Here is an 18,676-nt window from a genome sequence, read left to right as displayed (position 1 = left end):
ACAAATCAGATGAAGACCACATTCGGAGCAGACAGAGGTGGAGAAGATTTTGAGATCTTTAACTCCCAGATTTGAACATGTTGTTGCCGCAATTGAAGAGGCCAATGACATTTCAAAAATGACAGTAAGGTTATTGTCTGGTTCTCTACGAGCGCATGAGCAGCGGATGAATGACAATAAGATTGAAAAACCAATTGAACAAGCTTTACAAGCACAAGCCTCAATTGGTAGCTCATATCATAAACATGGTAGCTATTCCAGCAAAGGTCGTGGTGGCTAGAATCATGGAGGCGCTTGGCGCGGGGAATGTGGTTGCAAAGAACGAGGAGACATTTATAATAAATCAAATGTTGAGTGTTATAATTTCCATAAACGTGGCCATTATGCAAATGAGTGCAGATCAAAAGGTGATAATCATGCTTCCAATTGTGCTCAAGAAGATAGTAATCACGAACAAGATGAAGATGATCATGAAGTATTAATGACAACCACATCAAATGAAACTCCAAACAACCAGACTTGGTATTTGGATACAGGTTGCACGAATCATATGTGTGGTCAGAAGGAGCTATTTGCAGATTTGGATGACTCATTTCGCACAAAAGTGAAATTCGGTGATGGCAGGTTCGTTCCGGTCACTGGAGAATGGCGAATTCTTATCACATTGAAGAATGGTGATCACAGGTACATCTATGATGTTTTCTATGTATCTGATATGAAAAGTAATTTGTTGAGTATGGGACAGCTGGCTGAGAAGTGTTATGTGATGCACATAGTTGAAAATAAATTATCAATTTTTGATAAAAAAGATAGTTTGATTCTTAATTCCTTTTTATCAAAAAACCGCATGTTTATAGTAGATATTCATATGGGTGATTTCAAGTGCTTTAATGCAATAGTGAATAATGAATCGTGGTTATGACATTTACGCTTTGGGCACTTAAATTTCCAGAGTTTGGAAAATCTCTCCAAATGAAATTTAGTAAATGGTTTATCTCATATTCATCACCCTGATCAATTGTGTGAGGCTTGCATTTTTGGAAAGAATCACAGTATATCATTTGTTAAGGAGCCTTGGCGTGCAAAATTTCCTTTAGAGCTTGTTCATACAGATGTTTGTGGCCCAATGAACATATCATCAGTTGGAGGTAATAAGTATTTGTTAACCTTTATCGATGATTTTTCAAAGAAAACCTGGATTTATGTATTGAAAAGCAAGGATGAGGTATTCCACAGCTTTAAAATATTTAAAGCATTTGTTGAAAGACAGAGTGGCAGACAAATTAAGATGGTGCGTAGTGATGGAGGAGGTGAGTACAAGTCTAATGAATTCAAGAGGCATTGTGAAGAACTTGGGTTGCAACATAACATAACTTGTCCCTACACACCTCAACACAACGAAGTTGCTGAGAGAAAGAATAAAACAATCATGGACATGGCGAGGAGCATGCTTAAAGCGAAAGGTATGCCAAATTATTTTTGGGCTGAGGCCGTAACATGTGCGGTATATTTGATAAACAGATCACCCACTCGGAGTGTTCCTAACACAACTCCGATTGAGGCATGAAGTGGATTCAAACACAATGTGCAGCACTTGAAGGTATTTTGGTCAATTACTTATGCTCATGTTCCCAAGGCAGCAAGATCAAAGTTGGATGATAAGGCAAGGAAAACCATTTTCATTGGATATAAGCATGGGGGATACAAATTGTACAATCCAATAACAAAGAAGGTGATTGTTAGTCGTGATGTTACATTTGCCGAAGATGAGGAATGGCAATGAAATGCAGCAGTTGAAATGGATTCAAAAAAATGATATATTTACGTTTTGAACGATGATGTGGAAGATGAAGTCACTCTTGAAGCACCTACAGTTCAACCTGAAGTTGTAATTCAACCTGAAGTTGCAACTCCAATTGCAACTATGATGGAGTGACCAAGAAGGCAACATCGACAACCTGTACATCTTCAAGATTGTGAAGTAAATCTTGATGATGAAGTTGATGACAATGGAGATTTGGTTCACTTTGCTTTTCTTGCAGAATCAGAACCTGTGAGACTTGATATGCCATTCAGCACCCCAAATGGCAAAAGGCTATGAATGAAAAATTGATGGTGATTGAGAAAAACAATATCATGACTCAAATTGGAAAGGTTGTTCCAAATCATAATTAAGGGAGGATGTTGGATATTTTTTTCTCAATTTCTTTTGTGATGATATATGGAGAATTTCCTTTGACATTAGTTTATGCAATATTATTTATAGATTTCTCCTACTTTGTGCTCATGAGGAGAGTAAATATTCCACCCTCACCTCATTTAAATATGTGCATTTCTGCACACATCATATAGAAACAACACATATTTATTCCACACCTCCAATACCTTGACCGCAGGTAAATTGCTGAAAACCAAAAGAACGTTAAAAAACATATGTATTTTTATAAACCTGAAAGATGTAAGGGGAATTAACTAAATTTATGCAAATATATATATATGAACTTTGGCTAAATAATCACATTTAAAGACTTCAAAATGTCATGATTTCTCTCTCAAAAGCAAATCATTAATTAAGTTTTTTAAATTCCATGTTCTTCAATACCTCCATACCTCCATGGATCACCAAATGTTGATTTCATTAAAACTTCGATCCATAATATATTTGACGGGTGAGAGTGAATAATCCTGCAAGAAATAAAAATTTTCAAAATGGAAATACATACATCAATTAAAATAATAAAATAATCTCATTTATTAAAAGAAATAAGGATTATCAAATTATACGCAATTATACGTAATTATATGCAATTAATTTAATAATGATAGAATCTCATGATTAGTGGAAACATTAACCTCACTTTCCTGACTTCAAGACTACGTAACGGGATCCCAAGTCAATCATTCAACCACTATCCAATATCAGTCGAATGGAACTAGGTATCTTATGCATCATTTTCTTTCAAAATTCACAATTTTCTTTAGTTACCCGCCGGGCAGAAACCTATAAGATGAAAGTACACATCAGACGACATCGTCGAAAGATATAAGCCGCGCCTTGTTACAAAAGGGTACACTCATATTGAAGGTGTTGACTATTGCGAAACTTTTTCACCAACATCAAAATTAACAACTTTTAGGTGTCTCCTCACCATTGCAACAACCAAAAATTCGTTTATTCACCAGCTGGATGTGCAAAAGGCCTTCTTACATGGCAAATTACACGAACTTATTTACATGGACTTGTCACCTAGGCATCATCGACAGACAAGCCTCCGGACATGGTCCAGAGATGGTTTTCAACATTTTCTCATGTGATTAAATCTTCAGTATTTCAATAGTCCAAGGTGGACTACTCTTTATTCACAAGACAAAATAACTCATCATTTAATGTCCTCTCGATTTATGTGGACGATATTTTTTTGACAGGAAATGAATGATCTGACAATGCAGCGTCTTAAAGACAGTCTATTACGACGATTTCGCATTAAAGATCTTGAAGACTTAAAATATTTTCTAGGGATTGAATATTTTTCGTTCCAAAGCTAGTATTTACATGTCACAAATAAAATATGCGCTTGATATTTTGCAGGATACGGGACTCGCAGGTGATAGTCTAGACAAATTTCTAATGGAGCAATACCTAAAACTCACACTCAAACGATGGATAGTTATTAAAGGATCGAGTCAAATACAGGCAACTTGTGGGACGATTGATAACTAATATACCTCACGGTTACTCGGCCTAACATAGTGTTTAACTCAATATATACCGGTTCCACGAAAATCTCATTGGGATACCGCAATTTGAGTCCTAAAAAACATCAAAGGATCACCTGAACAAGGATTACTATTGTCATCCAAGAACCATATGACATTGACAACTTATTACGACTCAGACTAGGGAGGTTGTCAGACAACTCAGAGATGTATTGAATTTTTCTTGGTTCTTCTATTATCTCATAGAAGTCAAAAAAAGAGGGCGGATATTTTCACTTTACAACGACGACTTTCTAGTCGCATTTGATGTACACGTAGTCTTATGTCAAACAGATAAGAAGGTGACTATTTAGCCGCATTCTTAAATGCGATTTATAAGGGCGACTATGGTAAATAACCGCATTCTTATATGCTTCAGAATGATTTATAAAAGGGATGTATTATGCATTTAAGAATGCAACTATTTACCATAGTTGCACTTATAAATAGCATTTAAGAATGCGGCTAAATAATCACCTTCTTATCTGTTTGACATAAGACTACGTGTACATCAAATGCGACTAGAAAGTCAATCGTTGTAAAGTCGTCGTTAAAGGGAGTTAGCTGAATAAAGTCTTTTATTGTTGACAGTGTTGGTAATTATAAATCAATAAAAATATGATTTGGTGCTATTGAGAGCTCTACACATTGATTTGAATTAGTTAGAGATTTGTATATAAATGTTTTTAAATATAACTTTGGGTTTAGCTAATCAAATCGAGAATAAATGGTTGTTTTGATTATGTTATATGACTAAGTAGTGTAAAAATCATTAGAAACTGTGTATAATGTAAACCCCCCCTAAATAAAAAAAAGCAGCACCCCTGCCCCAGCATTTTCCTCTTTTCTTTTTTTCATGCTTTCTCTCTCTATCAACTTCTCTCCTCTCTTTTCTCTCTTCATTTTCTCTCCCATACATCATCTATTTTAAAATCTGATCATGCCATATTGTAGATGGGGAGTCAGACTACATTTCTACCCGATCAAATTTTCAAACAGAGTAAGTTCATTTTTACTCTAAATATCCTTTGTTCTATGTTTTTTCTTAGAATTTAGTCATCAATATTGGTGGGTCAGTTGAGAAGTTTAATCCTCTCAACTTATTCTATTATATACTGAATTTTTGTTCTGTTTGGATAACTTGCATTAGGCCCGTCAATCTTAATGTTTATCCAAACCGTGGGAAATAAAATTCTAGAAGTTGATTGAAAAGCAAGCAATTAAGGTAAGGGAAGCTAAATTTAATTTTTAATAGCACCCTAGGATAGAAGATCTGAATGCGGAAGGGACGTGGTCCCAATATTCAATTTCTCTTGCAGGGCTATTGTTTGTTTATATATCATTTAAATTTGTAAAAATATTAGATTTTGATGGTTTAATATTTAAGGTGTTTTTTTTTATGTTAATTAAGCTTTTGAATGTTGTGGATCGTGTTTGGAATGATATTGTATGATGAAATGGTGTGAAATTGAATTCATACATTTGGGATAATGTATGGACAGATGTTCGTTGTGTATTAAGTATTGATGTCGGAATAATGTATGGACTGATGTTTGCTGTGTATTAAGTATTGATGCCTATGTGGTAACAGAGATCTCCGAGCTTTCCTGATGATCTAAGTCACATAGACTAAGATATCAGGTGGTGAGAAGTTGATGGGGGAGTTCATGCACACCGTGACATATGAGATGCACGGCTTGGGTTGTATTGAACTTACCCTGATCCTTTCTGTTGGATTTGTTGGTAATCTTTGGATCAGGTGTTAGTCTCTGGTAGGACTTACTTGATACGGGTCTTCCGGAAGACGTTGTTTGTTGAATATTTTGGATGTGTAGATCCATTGGAGATCTATGTGATTGTTTTATTATTGAGATTTGAAGAAAATTGAATAATTTGAGAAATTGGTCATGTAATGTGGTTTTCTTTTTGGATTTAAGTGTGTATATTATAAAATTTTATTTTCACTATCTTACCCTTGCTTTTTGTGTTGTGTTTAAACTGCAATGACTGTACTATGTACACGAGCAGATGACCATTCAAGTGCAGGAGAGCCTTAGAGGTTTCAGAATTTTATTTTGAGCAATGGATATGTAAATATTTGTATTTTTTATAAATCCTAATCGTGTATTAGGAATGTTTTGAAAAACTCCAAGTTTGTATAGAAATTGGTAAAACTTTTATTTAATAGTTATATGTAAATTTTGGGGTGTTAATATAATGCATAAAATTAGTTTTTGGTACTTAGAAACATTTTTTGTTATGAAAAATCTAGTTTTCTATAAATATCGGTTGAGTGCAAAGTTATCGTTTTTCGAAAAACATATGTTAATGAGAATATTTTCATAATATCAAAAGGAAAATGTGATGACACATAAGTAGTGATACTTTTTTTATAACAAAATATTATTATTTAAGTATTTAATTGGATGTTTAAGTTATACAACTATTCGTTCAAATCATAACTTGAAGTTTGAGCAGATTCTAAAATAAGTTTTTTTTTAAAGATTTATTGTTCAAATAATAAAGAGCATGAGATTTGAGATAGAATTTTGAAGTGGTGGCTTGATGCTTGAAGTTGCATCACTTGAGGGATAGTATAATGCTTACGGAAATGAGAGTCAATGTTAATTTTCTCTCCATTGAGATTTGGATGCTCATTCAAGGGAGATGTCAAACTAATTTTTTCTTCTTTGAAGTTTAAGTGATATGAATTCGCTCAAATAATGAGGTATCAATCAAGTGATGTGTTTATAGATTGAGTGATAGACTTTTTTTATCTATTTAGTAAGGATGGATTGCTTAAATGATAATGACTCGCTTAAGCGACATATCCTTAAATGTAAACGCATGCTTTAAGGTATATGAGGTGTTTAATGTTATTAGTTACACACATAGACACTAATGAGAGAGAAAAAAAACTTGATTTCGAATTGTATTCTCTCAACTCTTATAACTAATTATATTCTTGAAAATTGAAATTTTGTTGAAAGCTAAGTCTCATTATAATCTTGAGAAAAACTTGTGATTCTTACTTGCAAGAAAAGTTTTTTTTTATTGGTTGAAAAGAAATTTAGGTTGAATTAATGAGTTCATTGTGTAAGGAAAGAGATACACTTAACCTTATATTTTATGTGCTTCAGAGAAACACTTATCTTTTAAGATATTATATTTAATGACCGATTAAATGATGAATTTTCATTATTATTGATTTTGTTTGATTTCTAGCATCCTTGTTATGGTTTCAAAATTTGATCACCAACATCATTATAAAAAAAATTGATTTTAGTGGGGGTTATTTATATGAGGTTATATAAACTTCAACAATGCATTTGACTAGCAAAGGTTGTTTTAATCTCCATTAAAATCTAAAAGTTTATTACATAACCTTGAAGAACTACATTAGGTTTTTTCAAACTCTAGTAAATAAATTCAATTAATTATTTTTCAAATAATTTAATATAGAATTTTGTATTTTTTTTTTCCAATAGACTCATAATTTCTCTCAGAAAACCCCTAATTTCTCCACTCTCCTATAAACGTATAATTTCTCCTTTAACTCTCACTTTACCCACTGCATTGGACCTCATCATCGCACTGCCAAACACTTTCGGAATGACTTTGGAAGCTTCTTCTACCTTTGGTCCACCACCGAACTGATTCCTCTACAAATCGTGTTTCCTTTGTGCAAAGTGTGTTTCAATTACTTTGATTGCATTCCGCAAGGATCGATTTGTTTATTTCATATACTCTTGCTTAATTTTTTTGTTTCTGTGGTGATTTTTGTTTTCTTCTTAATTTTCTCAATCTATACTCACATTTGGACTCTCTCTTTACTGAACGTGATTGAACGATTTGGAGTGAGAGAGGTTAGCAATGATAGAACGTGATTGAACTGTGGAGTGAAGAGGTGTTGGTTTATTGGAAAGATGGTTGGTGATGAAGGAAAAAGGTTAGGAGTGAGAGAGGTGGGTGATCTTTGTACAATGCTTAAGTTTTTTAGGAAGTTTTTAGATAAATTGTGTTTTGTTTTGGTATATCTAGGAGATACTACACCAGGCACATGCACAAAAGTGTTTAATATTTAGTTCTACTTGTTCTACATTCTTGTTTTTGGCACACTTTAATATTTATCAACATAATCAATATGCAGATATCGTTATCAACTATCTCCTGGAAAGCCTAATCATACTTGTGGTGGGGCAAATATTTTGAGCATGACCAAATTGTTTTGCATGTTGTAAAAGTCTAGTTATTAATTTTGCTATTATTAGCTCTTTCGCAGGGTGAGAATGATCAAATGTTAGGGCAAGGTGTTGGGAAAAGACAGTATACATTGTTTCAAGGTCATTCAGGACCTGTTTATGCAACCTCTTTTAGTCATGTGGGAGACTTTATCCTTTCATCTTCAACAAACTCAACAACTACACTTTCTTGATCTCATTTTTTATTCGTTCTAATTTTGTTTATTTTATATTATTGCTTTAGTTCTGAACTTTACGAATCTTAAATTTTAATGCAGTTCGATTATGAAGTACCAAAATTAATGCCAATCTTGTTTGTTATATGGTCACAGTTACCCTTTCTGGGAAGTTCAGGTAAAACAATTTAATGTGAAATTTTACATTCTGATAGTGAATGTAAAACAAGATACTAGTTGAATGAATACAAAATTAAAGTTAAAAATTAAAATATGATGTCTACTTCTTGAATTGCTTAAACAATATAGCATATGCTTGTATATGCAAGTTAGACTGCATTCACCTCTGTATATGCTCCAAATGTCTTGTTAATGTGATCCACTTTATTTTGTAAAACAAATATAATAAGACAGGAATGAAGAGTTCAAAGAGATAGTCTAACTGACGCAAATTGTCCCCTCTCTTTTTAGCTTAATATTTGTGAGGGAAAGCCTTTATAATCTCACCCGGTTTATTTTCTTGCATGTTTAATGTGGTATAACGTGTAAATGATACAAACTAGTTCTTCATTTTTTGCCTCTGTAATTTACTTAATAGTTATTACTGGTAAAATGTCATTACATTTTTGTTTGTTAAGATAATAAAGTTTTGTATTTATGGCGGGCATGTATCTATGGGATTTTGTTGAAGAGTCAATGTTGTGCTTTGTACCCTCAAGTTAATTGTTGCAGCTTGCATAATTATGCTTTTTAGAGAAAATATATTTTATTCTTCCTTTTTCATGTCTTGGGACATCATTCTTGTTTGCATGTGATAGGAAAGACTTGGGTTTTAAGAGTTTGTCAACATATGACTCACCTCTCTTTCCTGGGAGTTTACATGGAATTGTACATGACTAATTCAATATATTTCTTGTGAGTGCCGTAGTTACTAAATGATCCACGCACACAACAAAAGCCACCGTTGGAGTCCACATTCCCATCTGCAACTAATTACAACAATGAACAACATGATCCTTATCGACATTCATTTGCAGTTGCGACAAATTATTACCAGCCACAACAAGAACTTTATTTTGCAAAAACTAATTTCTTTCTTCAATATTTATATTTCTAACTATTTTAAACATTAAAAATATTTTTTTTACAACCAATACATTTATTTTTTAATGCATCCAAAATTAAAATTAAAATTATCAATTATTTTTAATTTATTAATTCCTTTTATTTTTATTTGATTTTATAGGTTCTTCAACTTATTTTTATTCTATTTTATATTTCTTTTTTTCTTTTCCATTCACTGTAGACAGAGAAATAAAAAATTCTAAAAACATCTTCCCAAAAACCAAATTCTAAGAGAGTTTTTTTTTTTTTAAATACAAAATGAAACCATGGGAAGAAACGATGCTACATGGAGAAATAAAAATAAAACGGTGTTAGATAGAAAAATAAAAATAAAACGGTGTTAGATAGAAAAATAAAAACAAAAGGGTGTTATTTAAGAAAATAAAAGTGAAAATAATGATATATGAGAAAAAAGTCGCATGTATACTCCGGAAGGTTGTGTTATTTATTTATTTTTATGGATGCATTTTAGTTTCGTAGGACATTGTTTTGCCAGCTCTTCACTGCTAAGATTTCGTATCACTTTAATTGGCATACGTAATTAAATATGCTTTGAACATAGGTATGAGAGGCTGCTTCATTAAAAGTTAGAAGGCACTTCATTGAAGCCTTTCTCTCAAATTGCCAAAGTTGCTTTGTTTTCTCGACTTGTAAAGGGAGCAAGGCAAATACCTCAGAGGTGCCATTTACTACTTGCAAACTATCATCACCAAGTTGCTAGATCATATGTACAATCATGCAAACTATCATCAAGCATTATAAATTGGATGTTACAGTTACATTATACATACACTGCATAATGACGGAACATGTGTATTCTTTCTCCTATTTCCCGAATTTTCATTTATACATTTTTTACCAAATGGGTGGTGGGTAAAAAATAATGCGTGTTGAAAATAAAATCATATAAAATTTTAAGTGAATCATGATTTTAAATTATTATTAAGGGATTCAAGTGTTCTTTTAAATTGAGTAATTATTTTAATTTCTACTACATTTTACTAAAACTTTTAGTTTCTATAATTTTCTGTTAGCAAGTTCTTACTATTAAATAAAAAATTGAATCACTTTTAATTTTTATTAAATCATAACTTTGTCGTTCAGATTTTAAAGACTAAAATGAAATAATGATTTTATATAGACTATAAATTTGCTCACAAATTTTTTCACCTCAACAAAGTTAATCGTTTTATAAGTACTAAAAACATATGAAGCCTTAATATTAATTGATGTGATATAAAAAAATATTCTAGATTCTCTCAGTGTAACGAAGAACTTAAAAGACTGAAAAAAAAAGCCTTAACAACAATTTACTGAATACAAAATTTAGATTTCATATTATTATATTAAGTCACATATGCATGACTTTTTTTATTAAATCACTTTTAAAAGGAAACAACGAAACAAATATCCTAAGCATACAATATACATGTTACATATTTTTAGCATTACAAAATCTATAAAAATTGTCCACAATAAAGTAGTAACAATTTGAAATGACAACGTCCATGTAGTTAAACCATGCTTGTCTCCAAGAAGGATTGATGTATAGAGTTGTTGCAGTTGTTAACAATGCTAACGTGTATGATACAAGAAAACTCACACAAAAGACATACATATGTACCAACCTATCATTGTCTTTGTCATAATCCAAGTCATTTGGAATAACTCTAGGAGCTGGATGACAACTCTTTAGTAATGGAGGTCCACAAAGAAAGGGGTTACCCTCATAGCTGCTCTCATCAAATGTGGCAAATTGATTTCTCCATTCAGGTATTGGGCCTGATAAGTTGTTGTGTGTCAGACTTAATACTTCAAGTGTGGTTAGAATATTGAGTTTAGAAGGAATTTCACCACTCAACTTATTAAAAGAAAGATCTAAACTCTCTATTTGCATCAACTTCGAGAATGAATATGGAATTTGTCCAATCAAATCATTATGAGACAAGTTCAATGTTTGGATTTTTGTCAAGTTTCCAAGCTCGTAAGGAATATTCCCCTTCAATTTATTATTGGATAAGTCAACTCCACACATATAAATAAGGATGCTTCCCGTGTAAGTATCAATTCTTTTCTTTGAAGTGAAACTTGCTTTCTCTTTCTTATGCTCTGTTTGTGATTGTCGTAGACTATATTCTTCAACAAAACTTCCCTTGGATGCTTTTAATAATGGATCAAGGTTGTTAATATCAAAAGGCATTGTTCCCAAGCAATGTGGAATTTCTCCCAAAAGTTTATTGTCTGAAAGATCTAGCATGGTTAAATTTATCAATTGACATAATTGCTTAAGTATATCCCCATAAATGTGATTACCTTTTAAAAGGAGAAAATTCAACTTTGAATAACTGAGGTCTTTAATCATATCTTGAATGCCACCAGATATTTCGTTGTAACTAAGGTCCAACATCACTAGAGAAGAGTTTTCAGTGAACATTTTTTTGGGCAATCCTACTAAATGATTATTGCTCAAATGGATAAATTTCACAGAAGAATTTATAAATGATGGTACAAGACCAGACAAATTATTTTGGGAGAGATTTAAATATTTTAGATCTTCAAGTTGTGTTAATTCTAACGGAATGAATCCTTCAAAGTGGTTATTGGACATACGAATTTCCCATAGTGTTGATAAATTATTCTGAAGTCTTGGAATCTTTCCTACCAAATGATTATTGCTTACATCCAATGAGACAATGGATGTGTTAAAAATGTTCGTAGGAAGTCTACCACTAAAGTTATTATCATTCAATGATAAAAACTCCAAACTAGTGGGTATTGTAAAAATGGGTCCCTCCAACTTATTATTTGAGAGTTCCAAGAAATGAAGTTGGTGCCAAGCTTCGAATGTGTCCTCTGATATTTTTCCTAACAATTGGTTGTCTGAAAGATCCAACAAATACAACTTCATTCGGCCAAACTCACGAGAAATTGAACCTTGGATGTGGTTTCTATACATGTTTAAATATCTCAAATTTGGATAAATAAAACTGATATTCTTGCTTGGGATTTCACCAATTATGGTATTGCTAGACACATCAATACTTCGTAACTCAAGAAGGGGGCGCAATGGTATTTGCATAGTACCATTCAAAGAACAATTTCTAAAAACAACTTCAGTTAACCTTGTGTTGTTTTCTAACAACCAATTAGGAAACCCTCCTTCCAACTTCAAACTACTAAAATCTATACTAGTTAAATATTTTTGATAAAGAAGAAATTTGGGAAGCTGAAAAGAACTAGTTTCAATGGTTGAAGATAAGCTAAGCTCCACTAACAGAAATTTAGGAATCCAAGTTTGCAAACTGTGTTGTGAGTCACATTTGTTACTAATTTTACAGTAAAATCCTTTTTATAGGTGTCATATTAAATATTAAGTTACCATAATATATTATGTGATGTGTGTTTTAATGAGTTAGTATTATGTCTCTTATGTAATGAGATACTCTAACCATAGAGAGCAAATTAAAACAGTAATTTTTATAGCTCTTCTCATGTATTTTGTTTACCTTACATGGGGTCTGTTAGCTAAGTAGAGTCATATTTAGCTCGTGTTCGGCACCAGTTACACTCTATTCTTTATTCTCTTTTTTCTTTTTTCTTTAGGTGCCATTACAATTACTATTTCATAAGAAGAAGAATGATCTTGCTCAATTAGTTAGAAAAATGGTATTATATGCTATATCAATGATTATTTCTTAGTTTATAAATTGTATTAATTTTTATATATTGTATTGGAACATAACAGAATGGGTTTAATTTTTTATAAACATATTCAATATTTATTGGATATAAAATGATTAATAAAAAATTATAAAACAATATATAGTTTATGTTTTTTTTTATAAAAACTTTCATATTAGGCATCACTATACAACTTGAAATCTCAACTAGATTGACACCTCAAGTAATAACAATCATTTGCTATCACAGTAAAAAAAGTATTATTAAAAAAAATACAAAAATATGAGGGGACTAGACTAAAATCTATATGTTAACAAAAACAATACATAGGTAGATTATACCTATTCATAAATAATTCTAATAACATACTAGATGGAAGTCTATTATATCAATGAAATGATTCTCTATGAATAAATCCTAAATTAGCTCATTTATCAGCACACGCATTTTCTTCATGAAAAATATGAGTAACCACGAACCTGATTTTCACACAATAATTAAGACAAGTATTTCATTGATTACGAAGCATTCGCGAAACATTAGTCCTAGCAGTAAACGCAACATAAACCAACACATAATCACATTCAAGCCAGACACATTAGTAAGCCCCATCTTTTGAGCTTCCTCCATAGCATGTATAACTTCATAAAACTCAGCAGCCATAGAAGTTTGAACTTCAAAAAATGCAGAGAAAGCACAAATAAACTCCCCTATACTCCTATGGAAAATACCTCCACAAGTAGCAAGACCAGGATACTCCTAGCAGCACCATCAGTGTTAATTTTAACCCAACCTGGTGAAGGAAAATCCCATCTAACAGGAAGATGACGAAGAACTTTACCACTATGAGTATTAATACCAAAAAACATAATCACTTTGAAATCCAACATATCATTCTTCATTGAAGCTTTAGACGAATTTCCCACTAGACAAGTTAAATCTTTAATAATCGAAATAGCTCAATCTTATCCTGAAGTCTAGCATAATTCCTCATACGTCATCCAAATAGAAAAAGTTTTGACAACAAGCTTAATCAATTTAACCAAAGGACTACCTTCGCTCTTAATAAAGGAAAGAAAATCAACTTTATTAGAGAAATGAGAAGTAAGAAAAATCTGCCAAACCCAACTCCAAATATGTAAGACATTAGAACATTAAAAAATAAATGTTGGATAGATTCCTCATGCTTTTCACAAAGCGTACACATAGAACATATATGCAAACCTTTATTATGAATATATTGATCTGTCGGAAGCTGCCCATGAAAAACTTTCCAGAGTACCATAGTTTTGGAAGCCGGAATAGATGAAGACCAAATGAATTTACCCCAACCACAGAGAACTCCTGGTTCCAAGATAAAAGTCCTAACCAGTTTAAGAGTTAAACGAATAGAATCATATAGAATCCAATTAGAAATATCTTGTTCCTCCCTAACCATGATATGATTAAAAAAAAATGAGGCATCTGCTGTACAGATAAGGGAATATTCCAATCACAACTTGTCCAAAACTGAGAGACTAGATCCGGAATGCTAGCACCATCAGATAACGCTGCAATATTTGTTAAAGAAGTTGTTGAACACCATTTATCATTCCAGAAATTAATAAAAGAACCTGTACCAACCATCCAAGAAGTATAATCAAGTATAGTAGAATAAAATTGCTTAATTCTAGGCCAAAGAAATGAGGATCTATAAACCATTCTAAAATCGTATTTGGATTTAAGAACTCTGACTTTCAAGAGCAAAGATCAAGGCTTGTTGCTATAAACAAAGTTCCAAGCATATTACTTGTATCCAGAACATTAGAAATAGACTCAGCATAAAGATTTTTATAAAAGTCCAAAATATAATCCTCAATGAGTTTAGGATCCTGAGTAACCTTATTATCAATCCGTAGAAGATGAATCCCACTAGAATTATTTCTCCTTTTGACCACAACATGGAAAAAAGCAGTATTTCGATCTCCATCTTTGAACCATAACAACTTAGCCATTTCTTTCCAAAACAAATATTGACAGTGAAGAACATGATCAAACTCCTCCTTAACAATCTTTTCTTGACAGAGAAGCCCAACAATATTAGACAAACTGACAGTCTCTAAGTTTTGTTGAATACCAAGGAGAAGACCCTGCTTAAGAAGAACTTCATTATGAACATTACCAAAAGAATTTTTATTCCAGTCTTGGAGGTCAATTTTCAACATTTTTAACTTATGTTGCAAAATAAGCATAGGACAACGAACAACCTTATTAGCCAAAGAATCATGAATAAGCTTCAGACATGAAGTGTTCTGAAGTCATATAGAAAAGAAACGAAAATTGCTAACCTTCCTCAAAGAATTACTACAAGACTAGCAAGAATAGGGGGATGATCATAACAGTTTTTAACAAGAACTTGATAAGTACAAGAGTCTCATTCATCCAGACACATTCCATTACATAAAGCCCTATCCAATCTTCTATGAGTTCTATGCAACCCTCTCCTTCCATTACACCAAGTATAAAAAGATCCAGTAAAAGGCATACAAGAAAGATCATTAAGGAATTCACTACAGGAAACCTGATTAAGAGTCGCCCCCTTTAAAATCTCCCAGAATACACCACGACCCTATGAAGAAACTAAGATCCATCCACAAAAATCATCTACCAAGTATGTGGTAGCAGCATGAACACCTACAAAGCTAAAACATTTATCATGTAGAAGACAAGTTACAAAAATAAACTGATCATTGACTAAGAAATTTTGGATAAGATTAGGAACCAACAAACACCACAGTTTAGACGCTTTATTAACAATAGGAGACGTAGTCACCAAATGCATATTAACATATTTGAAAAGGACGTCGAAAGAATCAGTATACAACATCATAGGTTCAACAAGAAAAACTAGGAGGTTTTATGTAGTTTAAGTAAACTAATCAACATCTCCACATTGCAACGTTGTAGAGAGAATTGCCCAAGCAGTTTTTTATTTATTTACCAGTCCCCTAGGTGGTCTCCCTGTTTTTTCTCTTAGTGCAAACTATTTTCTCCCCAGTATCACTGGCATCCTCCTCCATCTCATTAGGATCAACCCAAAATTTTGAAATAACATATGTAGTTTCCAAACCACTCAGAGAGAAAAAATGATTTTGCAGGACCAACGATAGTGCTTTAACATCCCCAAGAGATTTAGCCTTCCGAGGGGTGGTATGAGGCGACAAAGATAGTGCAGTCACAATAGTAGAGACCTCCACATGATGACTATCAATTGGAGTATTAATTGGTGCTTTAGAATCTGCAGGTGATTTAGCCTTCCGAGGTGAGGTAGGACGCAATGGAGATGGTAAAGCCACAAGAGCAGAGATCTCCACATGATGATTATCAATAGGAATCGTAACTGAATGTAACTTTGAGTCCTTGGCTTGTATAACAACAGCTAAATTCCTTAACATCCCTAGTTATGAAAAAAATATATAGTTTATGTTCATAGTGTAGTAATATACTTCTGTGAAATCATAAAGTAACACTAATCATTAAATACAAACAACGTTTAGAGACAAAAAAATAATTAGTTATATTAACTAAATTAGATACTATTGTCGAGACTAAAAATTTTTGGTATTTAAATTAGTTGTTGTTATTTATAAATAGTAGTTAAATAGGTATCTAATTAGTTATAAATATTTTTGTTACCAATTATTTAGATTCTTAAGTTAATAACTAAAACTTTGATAATTAATTAAATATTAATTTAGAAATTATTTATTAAAAAGAGAAATTAATTTAGATACTAATAATTTTTTTAATATCTAAAATAGTATCTAATTTAATTAATTAATTATTATTATTATTTTTCTCTAAAATTGATTTATATTTAATAAATTTTTTTGTAATATATTGAATTAATTATATTTAATAATTTTTTTACTGTAACATTAATAATGTGTTTTCGAGTAACAGATAGATACTACATACAAATGGGTGGTGGGTAAAAAATAATGCGTGTGGAAAATAAATCGTATAAAATTTTAAGTGAATCATGATTTTAAATTATTATTAAGGGATTCAAGTGTTCTTTTAAATAGAGTAATTTTTTAATTTCTACTACATTTCACTAAAACTTTTAGTTTCCATAATTTTCTGTTAGCAAGTTCTTACTATTAAATAAAAAATTAAATCACTTTTAATTTTTATTAAATCATAACTTTGTCTCGTTCAGATTCTAAGACATAGATACTAAAAACAAGATTTTAAAGACTAAAATAAAATATCATGATTTTATATAGACTACAAATTTTTTCACCTCAACCAAGTTAACCTGTTTTATAAATACTAAAAACATATGAAGTCTTAATATTAATTGATGTGATATAAAAAAATATCTTATCTAGATTCTCTCACAGTATAATGAAGAACTTAAAAGACTAAAAAAATCCTTAACATTAATGAATACAAAATTTAGATTTCATATTATTATATTAAGCCACACATGCATGACTTTTTTTTTATTAAGTCACTTTTAAAAGAAAACAACGAAATAAATATACATGTTACATATTTTTAGTATTACAAAATTTAAAAAATTGTCCACGATAAAGTAGTAACAATTTAAAATTGACAAATTTCATGTAGTTAAACTATGCTTGTGTCCAGGAAGGATTGATGCATAGAGCTGCTGCAGTTGTTAACAATGCTAACGTGTATGATACAACAAAGCTCACATAAAAGATATACATATCTACCAACCTATCATTGTCTTTGTCAGAATCCAAGTCATTTGAAATAACTCTAGGAGTTGGATGACAACTCTTTGGTAATGGAGGTCCACAAAGAAATGGGTTACCCTCATAGCTACTCTCATCAAATGTGGCAAATTGATTTGTCCATTCAGGTATTGGGCCTGATAAGTTGTTGTGTGCCACACTTAATACTTCAAGTGTGGTTAGAATATTGAGTTTAGATGGAATTTCACCACTCAACTTATTAAAAGAAAGATCTAAACTCTCTATTTGCACCAACTTCGAGAATGAATCTGGAATTTGTCCAATCAAATCATTATGAGACAAGTTCAATGTTTGGATTCTTGTCAAGTTTCCAAGCTCGTAAGGAATATTCCCCTTCAATTTATTATTGGATAAGTCAATTCCAGACATAAAAACAAGGATGCTTCCCGTGTAAGTATCAATTCTTTTCTTTGAAGTGAAACTTGCTTTCTCTTTCTTATGCTCTTGTGAAACTTGCTTTCTCTTTATTAGGTTATGAGAATATTCTTCAACAAAACTCCCTTGGATGCTTTTAATAATGGAATAAGGTTGTTATTATCAAAAGGCATTGTCTCCAAGCAATGAGGAATTTCTCCCAAAAGTTTATTGTCTGAAAGATCTAGAATGGTTAAATTTATCAATTGACATAATTGCTTAGGTATATCCCCAGTAATGTGATTACATTTTAAAAGGAGAAAATTCAACTTTGAATAACTGAGGTCTTTAATCATATCCTGAATGCCACCAGATATTTCGTTGTAACTAAGGTCCAACATCACTAGAGGAGAGTTTTCAGTGAACATTTTTTTGGGCAATCCTGTTAAATGATTATTCCTCAAATGGATAAATTTCACAGAAGAATTTATAAATGATGGTACAAGACCAGAAAAATTATTTTGGGAGAGATCTAAATATATTAGATCTTCAAGTTGTGTTAATTCTAACGGAATGG

The 18,676-nt window shown here is 31.7% G+C and overlaps 2 protein-coding genes across 3 annotated transcripts in view; both read right to left on the bottom strand.

Moving 5' to 3' along the window:
* Window positions 1-18,676, bottom strand: part of LOC137837863 (cuscuta receptor 1-like) — a 77,963-nt gene that overhangs the window by 48,585 nt on the left and 10,702 nt on the right. The gene's annotated exons all lie outside the window — the stretch shown is intronic.
* LOC137836556 (cuscuta receptor 1-like) lies at window positions 10,647-16,413 on the bottom strand. Its single transcript, XM_068645222.1, has 6 exons — window positions 16,003-16,413; window positions 14,769-15,108; window positions 14,262-14,343; window positions 13,737-13,822; window positions 13,548-13,653; window positions 10,647-12,624 (listed from the first exon to the last, which is right to left on the bottom strand). The coding sequence occupies exons 1-6, from the start codon at window positions 16,411-16,413 to the stop codon at window positions 10,731-10,733; spliced, it is 2,919 nt and encodes a 972-aa protein (XP_068501323.1). The 3' UTR covers window positions 10,647-10,730.

This window comes from Phaseolus vulgaris, chromosome 4, assembly GCF_000499845.2.
Source record: "Phaseolus vulgaris cultivar G19833 chromosome 4, P. vulgaris v2.0, whole genome shotgun sequence".
Taxonomy (NCBI): domain Eukaryota; kingdom Viridiplantae; phylum Streptophyta; class Magnoliopsida; order Fabales; family Fabaceae; genus Phaseolus; species Phaseolus vulgaris.
The sequence above is the reverse complement of the archived record's forward strand: the minus strand, read 5'-3'. Positions and strand labels throughout refer to the sequence as shown.